This window comes from Mustela lutreola, chromosome 2 (genome assembly GCF_030435805.1).
Source record: "Mustela lutreola isolate mMusLut2 chromosome 2, mMusLut2.pri, whole genome shotgun sequence".
NCBI lineage: Eukaryota > Metazoa > Chordata > Mammalia > Carnivora > Mustelidae > Mustela > Mustela lutreola.
In genome coordinates this window covers 149,400,536-149,417,951 of record NC_081291.1, presented here as the reverse complement: position 1 = coordinate 149,417,951, position 17,416 = coordinate 149,400,536, and the positions used below count along the sequence as shown (strand labels likewise).

General features: G+C 42.5%; 1 protein-coding gene across 2 annotated transcripts in view; it reads right to left on the bottom strand.

Annotated features, from left to right (window-relative positions):
- WWTR1 (WW domain containing transcription regulator 1) overlaps positions 1-17,416 on the bottom strand; it is a 140,460-nt gene that overhangs the window by 10,094 nt on the left and 112,950 nt on the right. For both annotated transcript variants that reach the window (XM_059163794.1, XM_059163793.1), the window contains exon 4: positions 14,238-14,440. In XM_059163794.1, coding sequence (XP_059019777.1) covers positions 14,238-14,440 — 203 coding nt within the window. The remainder of the gene's footprint in view (positions 1-14,237; positions 14,441-17,416) is intronic.

Below are 17,416 nucleotides of genomic sequence, written 5' to 3'. Positions count from 1 at the left end.
ACAACAAACTGATAGCATATGGATTTCATTAGCGAAAATTAGAACGCTAGAATTGTTTTGTTTTGGCTGGCATGACTTTGCCAGAGAGGCAATCCAAAGGGTGATGAATCTGACTGCAACCACTTTCTCTAGGTAAAACCTCCAGGGAGTCTCTCCCATTTTGACAAATAGGAGCAGACATCAAATTCCTTTCAAATTTGCTGCTCTTTCCAAAGAAGAATACTTTTATATGTTTATACTTGCATCCAAAACCAAAGTTAGGCCCTTCCTATATTTATGCCTATCAGTTTCCCACTTTCCATCCTGAAGTCATTGGTCTTCCCATCCCTCAAACCCCAAAACCATGGCTACAACGGCAAACAGAATATTTAGGCCATTTAAATTACGGTATCTCTGTTAGATCTCTTCCAGCCCTAACATGCTATGATTTTAGAGAGTAACTGCTGTCTAGACAGGTCTAGTGAAGTCATCGGCAATAAAAACTTTCGGTTACTAGAGTTCATTGTACTGTAATGAGCAGTTTTGGTAGTATGACTCTTACAAAACGTGAGACATCTGATTGATATGAAACTGCATTGTTAATTAATATTTAAATAAACATCCTGTCTAGGAAGGGCTTCTGGCTCACTTCTCTTCATCCTGGTTGCAAATAACCAAAATACCTAACAAATTTTCTTCAGTTACCCATAAAAAGCAAAAAACACCAACAACAAAGGGATGTTTTTTGACAGAGGTTTTTATACGGCAGGCAATGCACGTTAGAAACCTTATTCTCCAACCAAAGCTCAGCTGAAGGCCTCAAACAGAAGAATCATAGGGACGGAACCAGTGGGAGAAGCCTAAAGTCCACCAAGCACACTCACACACACAAACCACAGTCTGAAAACATCTAGTCAATGATATAATTTCTAGTTCTTTATAATCTGTAACTGCACAGATCCTTTGGGCAATAACCTTCATTAACATAAAAAAATCAACTTCAACTATCACAATTCATTTTATAACCATTCTAAATAAATGTGGGGTTTACCCCTAAGCAGATGCTCTTTTTTGGTTGTTTCCTTTATTTTTAAAAAATTTATTTAAATTCAATTCATTAACATATGGTGCATTATTAGTTTCAGAGGTAGAGGTCTGTGATTCATCAGTCTTATATAATACCCAGTGCTCATTACATCAGTGCCCTCCCCAATGTTCATCACCCAGTTACCCCATCCCTCCACTCCCTCCCCCCATCAACCCTCAGTTTGTTTTCTATGATTAAGAGTCTCTTATGGTTTATCTCCTTCTCTGATCTTGTCTTGTCTTATTCTTCCCTCCTTTCCCCTACACTCCCCTAAACAGATGCTCTTTTAAACATCAAGTTGAAGATATTGCTGCATTTCCTTCCATCTGACAAAATTTTCTCACCATTAAGTCTTTTTTTTTAAGATTTTATTTATTTATTTGACAGAGAGAAATCACAAGTAGACGGAGAGGCAGGCAGAGAGAGAGGAGGAAGCAGGCTCCCTGCTGAGCAGAGAGCCTGATGCGGAACTCGATCCCAGGACCCTGAGATCATGACCTGAGCTGAAGGCAGAGGCTTAACCCACTGAGCCACCCAGGTGCCCCACCATTAAGTCTTAAGAATACTAGTTGAATTTCTAATATTCAGGTAGTCTGAATTTAAATATAGTAAGAATTATTTCTGGAACTTCACTGTATAAAAAATATATATATGTATATATATACATATATACACACATAATATATATTAATTTTTTGTCATCTATAGTAACATGTAAGATGAAAGTAAAATGTTAAAAATTGTAAGAAAAAATATCAGAACCTAGCTATAAAATATATAGTTCTAACTTTCCTTTTTATTTAAATTACTCCTGGCATATTTCAAATAGATACAACACGTATTTTTTTTTCAAGATTTTATTTATTTATTTGATAGAGAGAGATACAGAGAGAAAACACAAGCAGGGGGGAGCAGGAGAGGGAGGAGGCTTCCTGTCAAGCAGGCCCCCTATGTGGGCCTCGATCCCAGGACTCTGGGATCATAACCTGAGCCGAAGGCATCCACTTGATGACTGAGCCACCCAGGCGCCCAAAACAACATATATTTTTAAGAGAAAACTTGTGTGTGGTTAAATATATAAATAAAATTCAAAAGGCTAGAAAAACCGAAGTTGAAGGACCCTATACCAGACTGGAGAAAATGTTCCACTGTGTCATCTTCCAATTCATATCTGTTCCCGCTACTGCTACTTTAAAGATAACCGAAGTTCCGTTCCTCAGCATCGTTATTTCCCCAACTCTTCTAAAGGCTCCATGTCATCAAAGAAGCAATCCTAGGTTCTGCCTGTAGGGGGCTCACATTATCATGTTCCACCTTTTAACGACTCACAAGATACAGAGGGTGTTGAATGTACCTGAATAGCAACTTTGAAATATACATCAGACTAGTGTGAGTTAGGAAGTTATCATAGGGGGCAACACTCTCTTCAAGATTATCCTTGGGCTACAAGTCATTCCACACAGCCACCAACATGAAGATCACATTGGTTCCCTGGCTACAGTAATCTGGATGGTGGCCCACAAAGCCCTATGTGACAGTCCTGTCCACTTCCCCTCCTTTGTCTCTGATATGCTCCCCTCACTCATCCCCTTCTCTCTGCTTTTCCTACTGCCAGCATCTGCGCAAGTGTTCTCTCTGCTTGGAACATACCCCCTTCCGGATCTTCCCAAAGTTCATACCTTGTTTAATGTCTGCATCCTACAAATGCTATCTCTTCAGAAATTGCACTGAATTTTCTTCACAGCAACTTAAGTATTTTGTCTTTCCCATTAGAATGTTAGAAAATTCCACAAAGCAAGAAATCATCTTTGTCATGATCACAACTAAATCCTTGCTGCCTATAACACTCTAAGCATACAGCAGGTACTCAACAAACATTTGCTCAATGAATAAATGAGAAATATTACTGGAATTCAAATGGGAATATTTTAAATGGTGATTAGTAATAAAAGAAAAAATGCACTAAGAACATTCAATTCTCATCTTCAGCCACAAATACAATTAAAATAAGAGCCTACGTATACATCTCAACTAACCAGGCACAAACTGCATCCTTGTGTGATGATCCCACTCCTTTCTTCCCTGCTCCTAAGACAGAAGAGAAGCAGGAGAGCACAGTGGTCAGAATCATGGATTCTGGGACCAGACACTTGGATGTGAACCCTGACTCTGCCATCTCCCAGTCAGTTAAACTCTCTGTTCCTCATTTATTTTCCTTTTTAAGATTTTTTTTTTTTTTTTTTTTTTTTTGAGAGAGAGAGAGAGTGATGGAGAGAGAAAGCACAAGTGGGGGGACGGGGCTCTTATAAGGGAGAGGGAAAAGCAGAGTCCCTGATGACCAGGGAGCCCAACATGGGGCTTGATCCCGGGACCCTGGGATCAAGACCTGAGCAAAAGGCAGACTTTCTACCAACTGAACCACCCAGGCGCTGCCTCTCTTCCTTATTTATGAAGTGGGGAAAATGACAGCGTCTACCCACACGATTATTTAATAAATGTGAACTAAGTAATACTATTATCATCACATGTTCTGTATTCTAATCCCAGAAAACAAAAGCAAAAACCAAGACCAAACCATCTCCGAAGTCAATCCATCAGGCGGAACTGATCCATACTGAATGGTCTGACATTTCTTCCTGATGAACTTTCACCTTGGAAAGATTAAATCCAAGTGTGAATTCATCACAATGAGTCAGCAAAAGAAAACAATTTTCTTTCTTTTCTAAGTAAGGACAGGTCTGTAAGCCTTTTTCGTATATCACATAAAATTAATTTTCAATATACACGGAGAATAGTGAGAAGTTTCACTTCACTTATATTTCATTTCATAATGTAATAGTTCCATATTTTTAAGTACCTTTTTTTTTTGAATGAAAATACTTTCCTATTTCTGCTCATGAAGGAGAAAAAGAGAAGCACAAAACCCGAAGTTTGGAAATAAAAGGACTAACGTCACTAACACGTCTGAATCCCAACAAGGGAGGATTTTTTCAAAAATAACAACTAAATTTAGGTATGAAATTAAAGCCCAGCCTCAGGATGATTTTGGCTACCACATGCCATCTGCTGCCCTACACGCCTGACTTTGGTTTGACCAAGCAGCAGCCGTCAGGACTGATGAAGGTAAAACAGCTAAACCACAGACAGAAGACGGTGGGACTGGACTCAGCAAACGGTTGTGGAAACAGAGGCTCAGTCAGCCAAGGCTGGTCTAGGACTAGACTCAGGCCCCGACTCAGGGTGGGTGTAACCACCTGAGTGGTTAGAGCAACTGCTCTAACCATTGCTGGGGCCTCCGCTCCCCCAAGTCTACACAGAGCAAATGCTAAGCTGGAGGCACATCTGAGCCCCTGGGTCTGACTCTCATCTCCCACTTCCACTCTAGTCCAATAGGTCTAACCACAGATGCCATCCCAAGGTCCCCCCCATCCAGTCCTCTCACAAGCCTTCAGTTTCCCAGACTCCTCCTACTTTGGGTCCCTCCTACTTTGGACTCCTCCTACTTTGGGTCCCTCAACAATATCTAGCCATATCCCATCCCCCTTTAGAAGTTCTGTTGTACCACGGTTTCCAGAATGCCTTCCCTGACCACCAGAACCTCAGCAAGCAGCCAGCTTCCCCTTTCCCAGCTCTGGACTCCTCAATAACAGTGTCCCACTGGGGTAGGATACCCCACATCTCACAATCCACTCTTCCTCTAGCACCAAAGCAGCTCTTCCTACCAACTTCAAGCTTTCTCTTAGTGCCATCACCACGGGTACAAAAATCCAAGTCCACTGACTCCCAGCCCCCATAACAACTCATTCATTTGTACATGTATTTATTTTTAAAAAAAATACTATAGAAACTACCAGGTACCAGGAACTCTTCTCAGCAGCAGGGACAGAGCAATGAACAGACAGTGCCCTATCTCACGGAGCATTCTAGAAAGGGAGACAGATGTGGACAAGGACCAAGCCTTGTGGGTCCTGTCTCCTGGATATGTCCATGCTCCAAACCTCTGTTCCATTTCCAGCAGCAGATCAGCACTGCTTCTCTAGCTATTCCAACAGACTTGCCTACCTCCTGTCAACCTCCACAGGCAAGGCTGCATCCAGGTCTCCGTTCTACGCTTTGCAAAGAGTGACCAGAGGAGAAAAATCAGGCTGGAAGGGATGCTGGTGTCATGTCTTACGAAGAAGCAGAGAACTGTTTAACCAGAAGAGACACCTGAGGGGTGTACCTTCGTTCTCAAACTATTTATGGATTATCACATGGAAGAAGGAAGACAGATTCCTTCTGCCAAGGATGTGAGACAGATGTGATGAAAGGCTTTCTAATTACTAGTCCTGCTGAGGGGTGGAACTGGCTCTCTCAATTCTCTGGGCTGCTGGCCACTGGAATTCTCAAGCAGCTGTGGAACGTTAAATGCTCCTAGACATGTCCAGAGCTTGGCAGAGGAGGAAAAGCTTCCCTGAATCGGAAAGACTGGGGTTCGAATCCCAGCTCGGTTACTCCCTACCTATAACATCTTGAGCTAAATTCTTAACCTTCCTTGACAGCTTATTCATCCGGAAAAAAATAAATAAATAAAAATAGAAAACCAACAACATAGAGAGACAGAGCGTGCTTGTAAAACTCACCTTGCTGGGCCATTGTAAAGATTTAAAGGCATATTAATAAAGAACCTAGTCCAGAGAGGCAGGCAACAGAAGGAATTACTGATAGTGTTGTATGTTTTAGGAGGCAGAGATGTTAGCTAAAGCATGCATATCATTTACTATGTGGGAAGCACTGTTCTAAGCACTTGAGTATTTCATCTTCACAATAACCCAACCGTCTCCATTTTACAGACAAGGAAACTGAAGCATAGGGAAGTCAAGCGAACTTCTTCCCCAGATCTGGCCCCCCAGCGCTCTCCTAGCCTCCATACTGACTGACAGTGTGGCAGAGAGAGGAAAACCAAGGGCTGGGGTCAGATCTCCAATTTTCGGCTCCTTCTCCTGCTGGCCGTGGGAATTGGGCAAGTTATCTCCTTCCTCTGAGCCTTTTTTCCCAGCTATCAAATGAAAATACCAGCCCTCTTCCTTTAGGCAGTATGGAGAAGGACTGGGTAACACAGCCTGTTTAGCTGTCCCAAACACAGTTCCCCCTGTCCAACTGGGAAAAAGACTGACTTGGACATACTCTATGGTCCTTTTAAACGTATACGGGTGGAATTAGTATCCTGGGAACTCACAACACATCAAGCACAGTTGTAAGTTCAGATTTTAAAGACTGGTTTCAGAAAGATCTGGAAAGCTGCCCCTAGTAACCCCACCCCTTCTGTCCCCTGCCACAACTGTATTTTTTTTCTCTATCCAAGCTGAGGGTGGAAAGACCATTGCAAAATGAGGGCTTAAGAATCTCTTTTGGAGTTTGTGGTTGTCCATCTAGGTCTCTGAAACGAGTAATTATATGTGAGTTAGAAAACAAAACAAAACAGAACAGAACAAAAACCAAACCCCTTTCCTAGCAGCTGTGCAACGGGGTGGGGTGTAAAATATCCAGAGGGATGTGAAAGACAAATACTGATTTGTAAGTTGAAGATGTCCCTGGGAGCAAACCTCAAACCCCCTTTCCTTCCAGCTCCCCACTCGCCTGCAGTCTGCCTGTGGAATAAATCAACAGAGGAGGTGAGAAAGCAAACAGCAGTTGAAAGCATCCTGCAGCCCAGGCTCTCCTTGGCTGGGGGAGCCTCCACAGCCAGCAGCTCCTGCCCTCGCTGGAATGTGCTTCAGAGAAAACACGATGACAATCACCCTTCTGAGGGTGCTCTAATGATGGAAGCCTGTGTGGCCAGGGGTTCCACAAAACTGGAGGACTGCACTGTTTTAATTATAAAGGGTGCGGTGAGTAGAAACAAATGAAAAAAATCAAATAAAAGCAGTATTTTGAAATCCCAACATTAAAATAGTTATTCTGGTTCAGCAAAGTTGCTGTCTCTGCCAAAACCCTCAGGGACTTCAAAACACTGAATTATTTACCTTCTTAAAGGAAAAAAAATTCCCAATGTATATTTCTCTTTAACTCTGTGCCAAGAGATTCTAGAAATTCACTGTCACATTTCCTGGAGTCTCTCTTTTTCAAATACCTCATCATCCATGCTCAGCTGCCAGACCATTGGTATGGAAGAAGAGTCAAAACTCTAACCCTTTGGAGGAAGACATTTGCTGAGGCCATAATGATTATCCCTGGCCTGTTTGCTGCTCTTTCAATTCAGGATGTATACCATAACCCCGTGTTATTCTAGACTCTGTACCCCTTAGAATCACATTAAAGAAAACTTCACAGTTTAGATATTCTCTCTTCACTTCAGAAAAAAAAATAAATAATAGCTGAATGGCTTTTGAAATGGTCTGTTTCTTCATACCGTGGTGAGCTTATGAAGATCAGAAAATATGAAGCTCCTTTTCCTTTGTGCAGATGTGGTCACATTTGAAAAATGTGTTCAATTTACATTTTTAAAAAGGGTCCTTGTAAAAAGACTCAAATTGGTGTTATTCCTCAACAATATCGGAGCACCAGGACATTTTAGAAAATGGATTATTTCTGGGACTTGACGGAAGCTGGAACTGAAGCTCACTGGAGAGGACGGCCCAAGTTTGTCCCCTCCCTGCTGTGCATTTAGGATCGGAGCATTTGCTGAGCAAATCAGTGAATGAACCTAACGAGCCAGGCTACCACACATGGATTCCCATACTGGTTGGACACCATGACTTCTGATGTCCCAGTCATCCCTGCAACCGGATTCTATGAAATGCTTTTCTACAAGTTAAATTATAGTGACTAAAGGAAAGACTCTTCATGAAATAGCCACCACCATTGATGCTTCACGGTCTGCTATAACACCACACTTTCTAACCTCTCTCAATAGCTATTCTTCACATGACAAAACCCAGACTCCAGATTCTTTCCCCAGGGCTGCGCTGCTCCCAGCCGGGCGTGTCCCTCCCGGGCCCACGGTCAGGAATGGCTGCTCGAGGCCAGCCAGCTGGCCAGCCGGACCCCGTAGCGGCTGTCAGGCCTAACAGAAATCTGTGAGACCTGCCAGAAGAATTCCGAGGCCTCCCGCCCAAACCCTCTGTCCTAGTCCCCGTTGCCCTGGCAACTAGAGGCCAGGCTTAGTCAGCAATTTTGTTTGACAAGCTGCATTCTCCTATCCATGGAGCCCCAATTAAAGGACGGACCCAGGGTAAAAGCAGGGCTGAATTCGTCTAAGAATAATAATGGTTTCTCAACAAGGCAGGCTCTGAGAAGGGGCAAAGGGAAGCTAAGGCTTCTCCACTTAAGAATTCCAGGTCCTGGGGGCTGACAGGAAGTCCTTGGGGTTAAAATCTTCAAGGCAGAAGGCACCCCCCAGCTTCCTAACTAAATGAATAATACACATGAAAAGAAATACTCTGCTCAGATAAAGCCAGGACTCTGTTTTCATGTCAAGGAATTGTTCTTTTAGATGAGTAAATAGTGACTGAGAAGCCTGTTTCTCAATTCCTTACCAGTTACCAAAACTTTCCATTTCATTGGGTAAAGTTGCAAACGTGCCCTTTATGATACTGAGCAAATACTGTGTTGATTTCCAAGCTATAATAGCAGAATATTCTATACTCATTGTGGGCCTGTGTGGTTCATGGTAATTTAAACAAAATAATGTCCAGCCCTGTTGTAGGAAGGATCCCAGGCAGCTTACAATAGATCCAACCAAAGTCACAGCACAACTTCCATGGCTCATACAGAATAAATACACGATGTCCCAGTATTATTAAGAAGAGATAATAGGGGCGCCTGGGTGGCTCAGTGGGTTAAAGCCTCTGCCTTCGGCTCAGGTCATGATCCCAGCGTCCTGGTATCAAGCCCCACATCGGGCTCTCGGCTCAGCGGGGAGCCTGCTTCCTCCTCTCTCTCTGCCTGCCTCTCTGCCTACTTGTGATCTGTGTCAAATAAATAAATAAAATCTTAAAAAAAAAAAAAAGAAGAGATAATAAAACAGAAGTATGATATGCTACCAATTTTGTTTTAAAAACAAAGCATACGCATAGATACATACAAAGACTGGAGAGAAATCAACACCATCTTCACAATGAATGCATGTTTTGTCTTTCTTGTGTGATAATTTTACTTTCTTACTATTTTAGCTGGTATACAGTTAAATCCACTCTTTGCAGTGTATGTTTCTTTCTCTCTCTCTTTTTTTTTTTTTGAAGATTTTATTTATTTGACAAAAAGAGATCACAAGTAGGCAGAGAGGCATGCAGAGAGAGAGGAGGAAGCAGGCTCCCTGCTGAGCAGAGAGCCCGATGTGGGGATTGATACCAGGACCCTGAGATCATGACTTGAGCTGAAGGCAGAGGCTTTAATCCACTGAGCCACCCAGACGCTCCTGTGGTGTACATTTCTGAGTTTTGAAACATCCATGGGTTGTGAAACAGCTACCCTAATCAAGGTACAGAACAGTGCCACTATCCCCCAAATCCCCTAGTGCTACCCCCTTGTAGGCAGCCCCTTCCAACACCCAACGCTGGCACCCACTTACTTATTCTCCGTTCCTATAGTTTTGCCTTTTTGCAGAATGTCATAGAAATGGAATCATAAAGGCCTGGCTTCTTTCACTTACCAAATGCTTCTTTTGTCTCAATCAGAAAACAACAAAACAAAACAAACAAAAACAACAACCCAAACCCTACTGCATTATATTTTTATAAATTAAAAATTTTATTTTTCCAGGGCACCTGGATGGCTCAGTTGGTTAAGCATCTTCCTTAGACTCAGGTAATGATCCCAGGGTCCTGGGATCAAGCCCCATGGTTGGGCTCCCTGCTTGGAGTCTGCTTCTCCCTCTTCCTTTGCCCCTCTCCCTGTTGTGCTCTCACTCTTTCTTCCTGTCAAATGAATAAAAACTTGTAAAAGTAAAATAAAATAAAACAATGCCACTCTTTAAAAAAAAAGAAAAAAAACTCTGTCTAATTAAAAAGAAAAAATGGGGGCACCTGGGTGGCTCAATGGGTAAAGCCTCTGCCTTCCGCTCAGGTTGTGATCTCAGGGTCCTGGGATCGAGCCCTGCATCGGGCTCTCTGCTAGGCGGGGAGCCTGCTTCCTCCTCTCTCTGCCTGCCTCTCTGCCTACTTGTGATCTCTGTCAAATAAATAAATAAAATCTTAAAAAAGAAAAAATGTCACAAACTGAATCCAAATTTCTTTTTAAAAACTACAAAGATACCAGGAGGTACATCTTCAACTAAGATGGTTGCCTTTTCTTGAACTGCCATTTCTCTTATGAACTTGAAGCTGCCTCTCCATGTTTGGGAAATTTCACAGCGAGAATAAAACTCTCATTACCATGGACAACCGAGAATGTCTCACAAAAATTTACTTTCCACAGTGTCTGCAATGGATGCCTGTGGAAAGCAGTGAAACACTTTTCTAAGACGACTGTGTATTGCAGACTTGGACAGGATTCCCCTGAGCTAGGAGCACCTGCGCAACCCGAGAGAACTCATCAGTTATTGGACATAAGAAGTTCGACTTGGCTACACCAGCCAATGCTAAGTTGTAGGGACCATTTTTAATGCAACTCTCCTACTTCAGAAGATTCCTAATCAAGGGAGATAGCAAAAACCTCACTGGCCATTTGATTTTAATGCTGTGGACTGTTAACAACCTGTTGGCCTGAGCAGCCACTGAAGAGAAATAAAGAAGTACCTTCTGCTCGCTTCACAGAACTCTGCCCTGTGCAGGAATGAAAGCCAAAGATGGAAGCAGGAAGGAGTTCGAATTTACCCTTCTGGCCCCACATCTGGATGAGTTGTAATCACTTTAATTTCATCATTTTGCCTGTCTAGTAAGATACAAGTTATCCAAAGGTAGCCAAGTCCCATTTATCACAGAAACACTGGTTGGATAAAGGAATGAGGAGATACAGAAAAAAGAATGAAAAAAGTCATTTTCCGTCCTGAAATATTGAAGGTTCACCTCAGATCTGTAATCAAACTTCCTTTACAACCATTTCTTGATATTCTACATGATTTCCACAACCACGAGTTAACATGTGAGCCCCTGGCATTATGTAGCCCACGTGGGCTTACCCAATACTGAGGCGGCTCTTTCTCCACAGTGCACCACCATCAGATTACACGCCTGGAGGGATGATGGCATGGAGGAAGGAAAAAGAGGAGGGAGGGATGAAATCAAGTATTTGCACAGTATTTAATTTGTAAGGAGCTTTCACATTTATTATATATCTAAGGATGATAACAATTTTCCAAGAATTAGGGAATAAGTTCATCTTACTCATTAAAGTTTACCAACCTCCCTTCCCACTACGGAGACAGAAATAGGATGGGGCTTCTCTCCTAGAAATTCTCTCTTGATGGAACTGCAGGTAGGTCAAGGCTGGGCAAGGCAGGGCCTCTGAGAAGAAAGCCTGCACAGCTAGGGTCCCCCTGTGAGTAAGAGGAGAGAACCATGCTCCTTATAGACTGCCCAGTGAGCTAAGGAGGTTAAGGCAGTTGTTGCCCATGGAGGACATGGGAATGGCACAGGATGAAGAAATGAAGTCTATAATCTTTAGACCTCATCACGGGGTGCCAGGATGGCTCAGTCAGTTGACCATCTGACTCCTGATTTCAGCTCAGGTCATGATCTCAGGGTGGTGGCATCAAGCCCCCTTTGTGCTGTGCTCAGAGGGGATTCTGCTTCTCTCCCTCTCTCCCTCTGCCCCTCCCCCTGGTTCACGCACATTTAAGCACGCTCTCTCTCAAAATAAATAAATAAATCTTATTTTTAAAAAAATTTTTAAGGATTTTATTATTTGAGCAGTGCAAATAGTGAAGCAGAAAATCACCAGGGGGAAAAAAAAAAGGAAGATAAAAACCACCAAGATGATAGACATAATCCACACCTGAACAGCCAGGCATCTTGGCAAACACCCCAGAAAAGTATCAGAGAATGCTGCAATACTATTTACCATCTGGCCTTAAATGGTATCTTTGACACTGAGGAGTAGGCTGCTTCTGGATGGGGAGAAAAAACTCTGGACATTTCCCTCTGCTGTCCCATACAGCAGCATTGCCCAGTATGATGCAGCAAAATACTCTAAGTTCCACAGCCTCTAGGGATCAGCGTTTAATGAACTTGGTTGGCATTTCTGTAATATGAACATTAATACTACATCCTGGTTCAAAGGCACCTATGATGTGGGGCACTTTCCCCCAGCCCTTTGCAGAAATACTTTCTGTAGGAAAGAAGGCAGTGGGGCAAAAGAAAGAAACAGAAAGTGGCAGAAACTGAGAAACAAATCATTCTTTGCAGAACAGTCTGTAGATTTGTGCAAAGAAAAAAAAACGCATTAAAGTTCATTTAAATATAAAACTAAGAGAAAAGTTACAAATGCTACTATGATACTGTTACATTTACTCTATATTATGGAACAGAAAAAATATTACAAATGCAATTATTATCGTAAGACAAAAGTAGTAATATAATTATTTCCTGTTAAAAAACATGATCCTGTGTATCTAAAAATGGTATAAACAACTGTTACCCTGAAATAGCCATGAGCCTTCAGACATAAATCCTCAGGGAAAAAGGCACAACTGTAGTTGTATTATAAAAGCTGTATTCCTCAAATTCAGGGTAGTTCCACTGAACAACAAAGCACAATTTATATTCATATATTCATTTCCCTCATTGTCAGAGTCAATGTCTAGGGAATTATTTTAATTTGCCATGTTTTGTATTGATACTTTATATCCTAGAATTTATCTGATGAGAAATATATTATTCTTTTATAGAAATCAATGTGTATTTTTAAAAGTATCAGATGTGACTAAAAGAAAAGGCAGCACTGACTGTGACACTCCCAGGCTCTTCCAAGAAAGCCCCCTGAAACAGTTAAAAGTACTTATTTCCTTAAACTAGTGAAAGGAAGCTACTTGTGTATCTTGCTTCGTGTGAGTCATAAAGCAAAGTCTCAAGCATTAGAACAATAAGCTGAAGCTTTCCTCCCTAAAAAGTAGCCAGCAAAACTGATGAGACCTAAAAACATGGTTTACGTTAGTTTAGCAACATAGAAGAAATAATTCTGTTCTTGCACAGACCAAGCCACTGAGGGATGCAGAAAACTGTGGGTTCCTTCAGGGATTGTTTTATTCATGTTTTGAAGTGCTACATCAGCTATGATCCACAGAGGACACAGGGCAACGTTCTGTCCACTGACTGACTGAATGAATGCATTGTGGGCAGTATGGCACAAAGGTACCCGATCAATACCCGCTCTCTCAGAGCCCATATACAAACATTTACCTTTCTCATTCTCTTTCAATTTTTCCCAAATCTTTTTCAAGATGGTTGCAAATTCTTAAGTCATTTTGTCCATGGAACATCCTTTCTGCTCTCTGCTTTAATCTAGGGCAAATCTGATATTTCTTTGATTGAGAGCATATGGGAGAAGTGACTCTGTGACAGTTTCCAGAACCAGATCCTAACACACTGGCAGCTTCTACTTCTTGTTTCTTGGAACATTCTCTCTGGGAGACCCAAGCTGCTATGCAATATGTCCCACCAGTGAGACTGCTGTGCTAGCAAGAGATGCCAAATATAGACGTCCCAGGTTTCCGTCCCAACCAAGCCCAGTCTTCCAGCAATCCTTATCATGATGCCACACACTTGAGTGAAGCCATCTTGAACCCTCCAGACCAACCCACCCACCAGCTGAACACTACTAAAAGTGGTCTTCATCAACACCATGGAAGCCAAAAGAATGAGCCGGCTAAGCTCTGCCCAAATTCCTGACCCAGAAAATTGTATGATATAATAAAACAGGCTAATGTTTTAAGCCACTGCATTTTGGGATAATGTTACACAGCAACAGATCACTGGAATAGAGTCTTCCTCCTCCTCTTCTAAAGATCAGCAGTAGAACCCAAAGACAGCCATGCTAACACAGCTGGTCCTCGTACTCATACATATGGCTCTGAAGACAAGGCAGGTAGATATTGGGAGAAAAACCTGGATTCTACTCATATGGTCTGGAGTAGGCTTTGGACCTTTAATGCTTCTAGAGAAAGATTTACCCTGATGGCCCAAAGATTTACCCTACCCCCAGCCTTGGTACGTAGGATCATGGAGCCTCCAGGAGGCACCACAGAAGGTCATACCTGCCTCATGAGCTCCTCTTGGCGCATTCTGATCCTCTCTCTCTCCATCTGGATCCTCTGAAGTCGGAGCTTCTGCTGCTGCTGCTGCTGAGTGGTCAGAGCATTGGGCATGCTCATGAGCCCTGCTGGTGGGTTCTGAGGAGGGTGGTTCTGCTGGCTCAGGGGAGTGGGTGCCATCTGCTGCTGGTGCTGGTGATTCATCACTGCGGGAGGGAAGACCAAGCAAATGAATGAACAGGTCCTATAATACCTTATCAGAAAGAGACCATCAGAATGCTCTGTGCTTTGGAGTATAGATTCCTGAGATTCCTGCCAAAGTACTTTCCTGTTAATCATTACTGTTTAAGTAATTATTACCTTATCAATTCATGGAGGCTCAGGCACTAGCGCCACTCCTGATTCAGCTAGTCTTGGCATTTGGTGCCCTGTTAAAAATTATTTCACACTTTCCCTGTGTCTAGAACACATTTTAAAGCCTTTAAGAACATAGTGGTCGAAAGCGAATTTCACAAAAGGTTACCACAACATATGATGTAATTTCAGCAAGACATCTGGGTGTGTGTGCACTTTCTAGACAACCTACGTGTTCATATCAGAGCTAAGGAGGGCGTGAGATTATAGATATACAATGATGCACAATAATATCTAGGATAGCAGTGACTGGCAAGCAAGATGTAAAACACAGTACCTAGACTAGGGACTTACACAGAAGCAGGACTCCACTGATGCTTTGTTTAAAAAAGGGTACCTCAAAGGAGCATGAGCTAAGCTCAGAAACAAATACCTGATTGAGGAAAAGATGTTATATATAGTTTTTGCAAAGGAAAAAAATGAGTGCAGAAGAAGTTACATAAAAATGATTCTCATGGGAGCACCTGGGTGGCTCAGTCGATTGAGTGACTGCCTTCAGCTCAGGTCATGATCCCAAGATCCTGGGACTGAGGCCCACATCAGGCTCCCTGCTCAGCGGGGAGTCTACTTCTCACTCTGCCCCACCCCCTGCCCATGTGTCCACATGTGCACTCTCTCTCCCTCTTTCAAATAAATAAAATCTTAAAAAAAATAATAATCATGGGTTGCCTAGCTGGTGCAGTCAGTTAAGTGTCCGACTCTTAGTTTTAGCTCAGGTTTCGATCTCAGGGTCCTGAGATCAAGTCCCACATGGGACTCCACACTCAGCACGGAGTCTTCTTTACACTCTCCCTCTATCCCTCCCTCCTGCACACACGCTCTCTCAAATAAATAAATCTTTTAAAAAATGATAATCACATTTGTGATTGAATAAAGGCATTCTAGAAGTCTTTTAAACTTTTTAAGGATTTTCTACTTATCCACACTTACCAACACCTTAAATTTTGCATGCGGTACTTCACTTGAGGGAAGAATTTTAAAATCCTTTAATAAACTCTATAATTGGCATTCACACACACACACACACACACACATTTTTTAAAGTGCTAGTTTTCCTTAAACAGTTTACCAGTCAAATTTGCTTAACTTCTGCCTAGGTCATATTCTATAATAAAGAAAACCACAAAAAAGAAAGAAAGAAAGAAAACCACACTTTTCTGTCTGTTTGCTCTTACATGAAGGCCCAAAACAAGATCTAGTTTTATATATTCCATTTCTGAGGAAAAACTCTCAATTTTTGCTATGTTTGGTACCATTGTCTATTTTTTTTTTTTTTGAAGATTTTATTTATCCATTCATGAGAGACAGAGAAATAGAGGTAGAGGGAGAAGCAGGCTCCCCGCCAAGCAGGAAGTCCAATGCGGGGCTCGATCCCAGGAACCTGAGATTATGACCTGAGCTGAAGGCAGTCACTTAACAGACTGAGCCACCCAGGCCTCCCATATCACCGTCTTTAAAAAAAGAAAATCACTGGCATATTTTATTTCAAGTCTAAAAGTTAAATATTTTACATCTTTCATTTGGAAGACATAGGTATCATGTGGAAACATGTTTTACAACAACTAAGAATTTCCTTAAATGAATTCTAAAGTAGCCTAATCATCCACGTACTAAATGTGTATGTAGACCACCCCCCTCCCACACGCACACACTCAAAAGGGACACAAACACAAAGGATTTTCTGTGGACTAACTGGTTCCCTTGAGGAACGATTAATTCCACAGCAGGAACTTCCTCCGGATGGGGGTAGAGGTAGGATAAAAACATTCTTTTTTTAAAAATTTATTTATAACTCCCTCAAATCTTTACCGCACTTCCTGTGTGCCAGCCACCAGGCTTGTCGTTGGATAAATAGCTCCTGCCCTCACAGGAATTAGCAGGCTGTTGGAAAGAATGTGTGAAGAAAGGAGGTGAATTTATTTGTGGGGCTGTGGAATGCCAGAATGTTAGGCTTTGTCAGGATTCTTAGAAATGATGCAGTCCATCCTTTTATTTTACGGGAGGGAGATGGCAACCTGAGAGAGGTGCAGGGGTGTGCTCTGGTTGGCAGCAGGTAGAGCCACCCAAGCCCGAGTGGACGCTGCCACACATCCTGTCCTCCAGCTCTTTCAACTCTCCTTGGCCGCCCTCGGTCACGCCTTACCCTGAAGAACAGGGACAGCTGCTGAAACTGAGAACAACCCTCTGAAGAGTTTGCCTTCAACAGCAAGAGAACTACCACTTAAACAGCAGGTCATCAAAACAGGGCCTGGGGCCCAAAGCCGCTTGCCTTGTAAACAGAAAGGGTTCAAGGCAGGTCTGGAGAGATGGACAACTGTCTGCTCACTCACAAGCTCCTGAACAGGAAGTGAGAATGCTTTGGAGTGCTCTGCCTAATGATGCAGACTTTCTTTTCTGAATCAAGCCCACCACAGGAGCTCATGCCTCCTGGCACCGTTCCTGGTGCACAGGGAAGCTCAGGAAATGATGAGACCAATGAATGAAACCAGTTGGCAATCTCTTCAAGTTCTCAGTCTCAGAACAGGAAAAAAAAGCACAGTCCTACTCGATGCAAAATTACTGAAACGAGCATTTCATTTCTCAAGTGATATTCTAGAAATGGTCAGGGCATTTTACAGTCTTGCCTGGAAGGCCTGGGTAGGAGGTCAGGGATCATGTACGTACCGCATCACTGGGAAAAAAGTGCTCTTAAATACAGACTGAAGTCAGACAAAGTCCAGATATCCAGAAGGGCTGAATTCGTAATACCTCTTTCCAGCCAGAAGGAA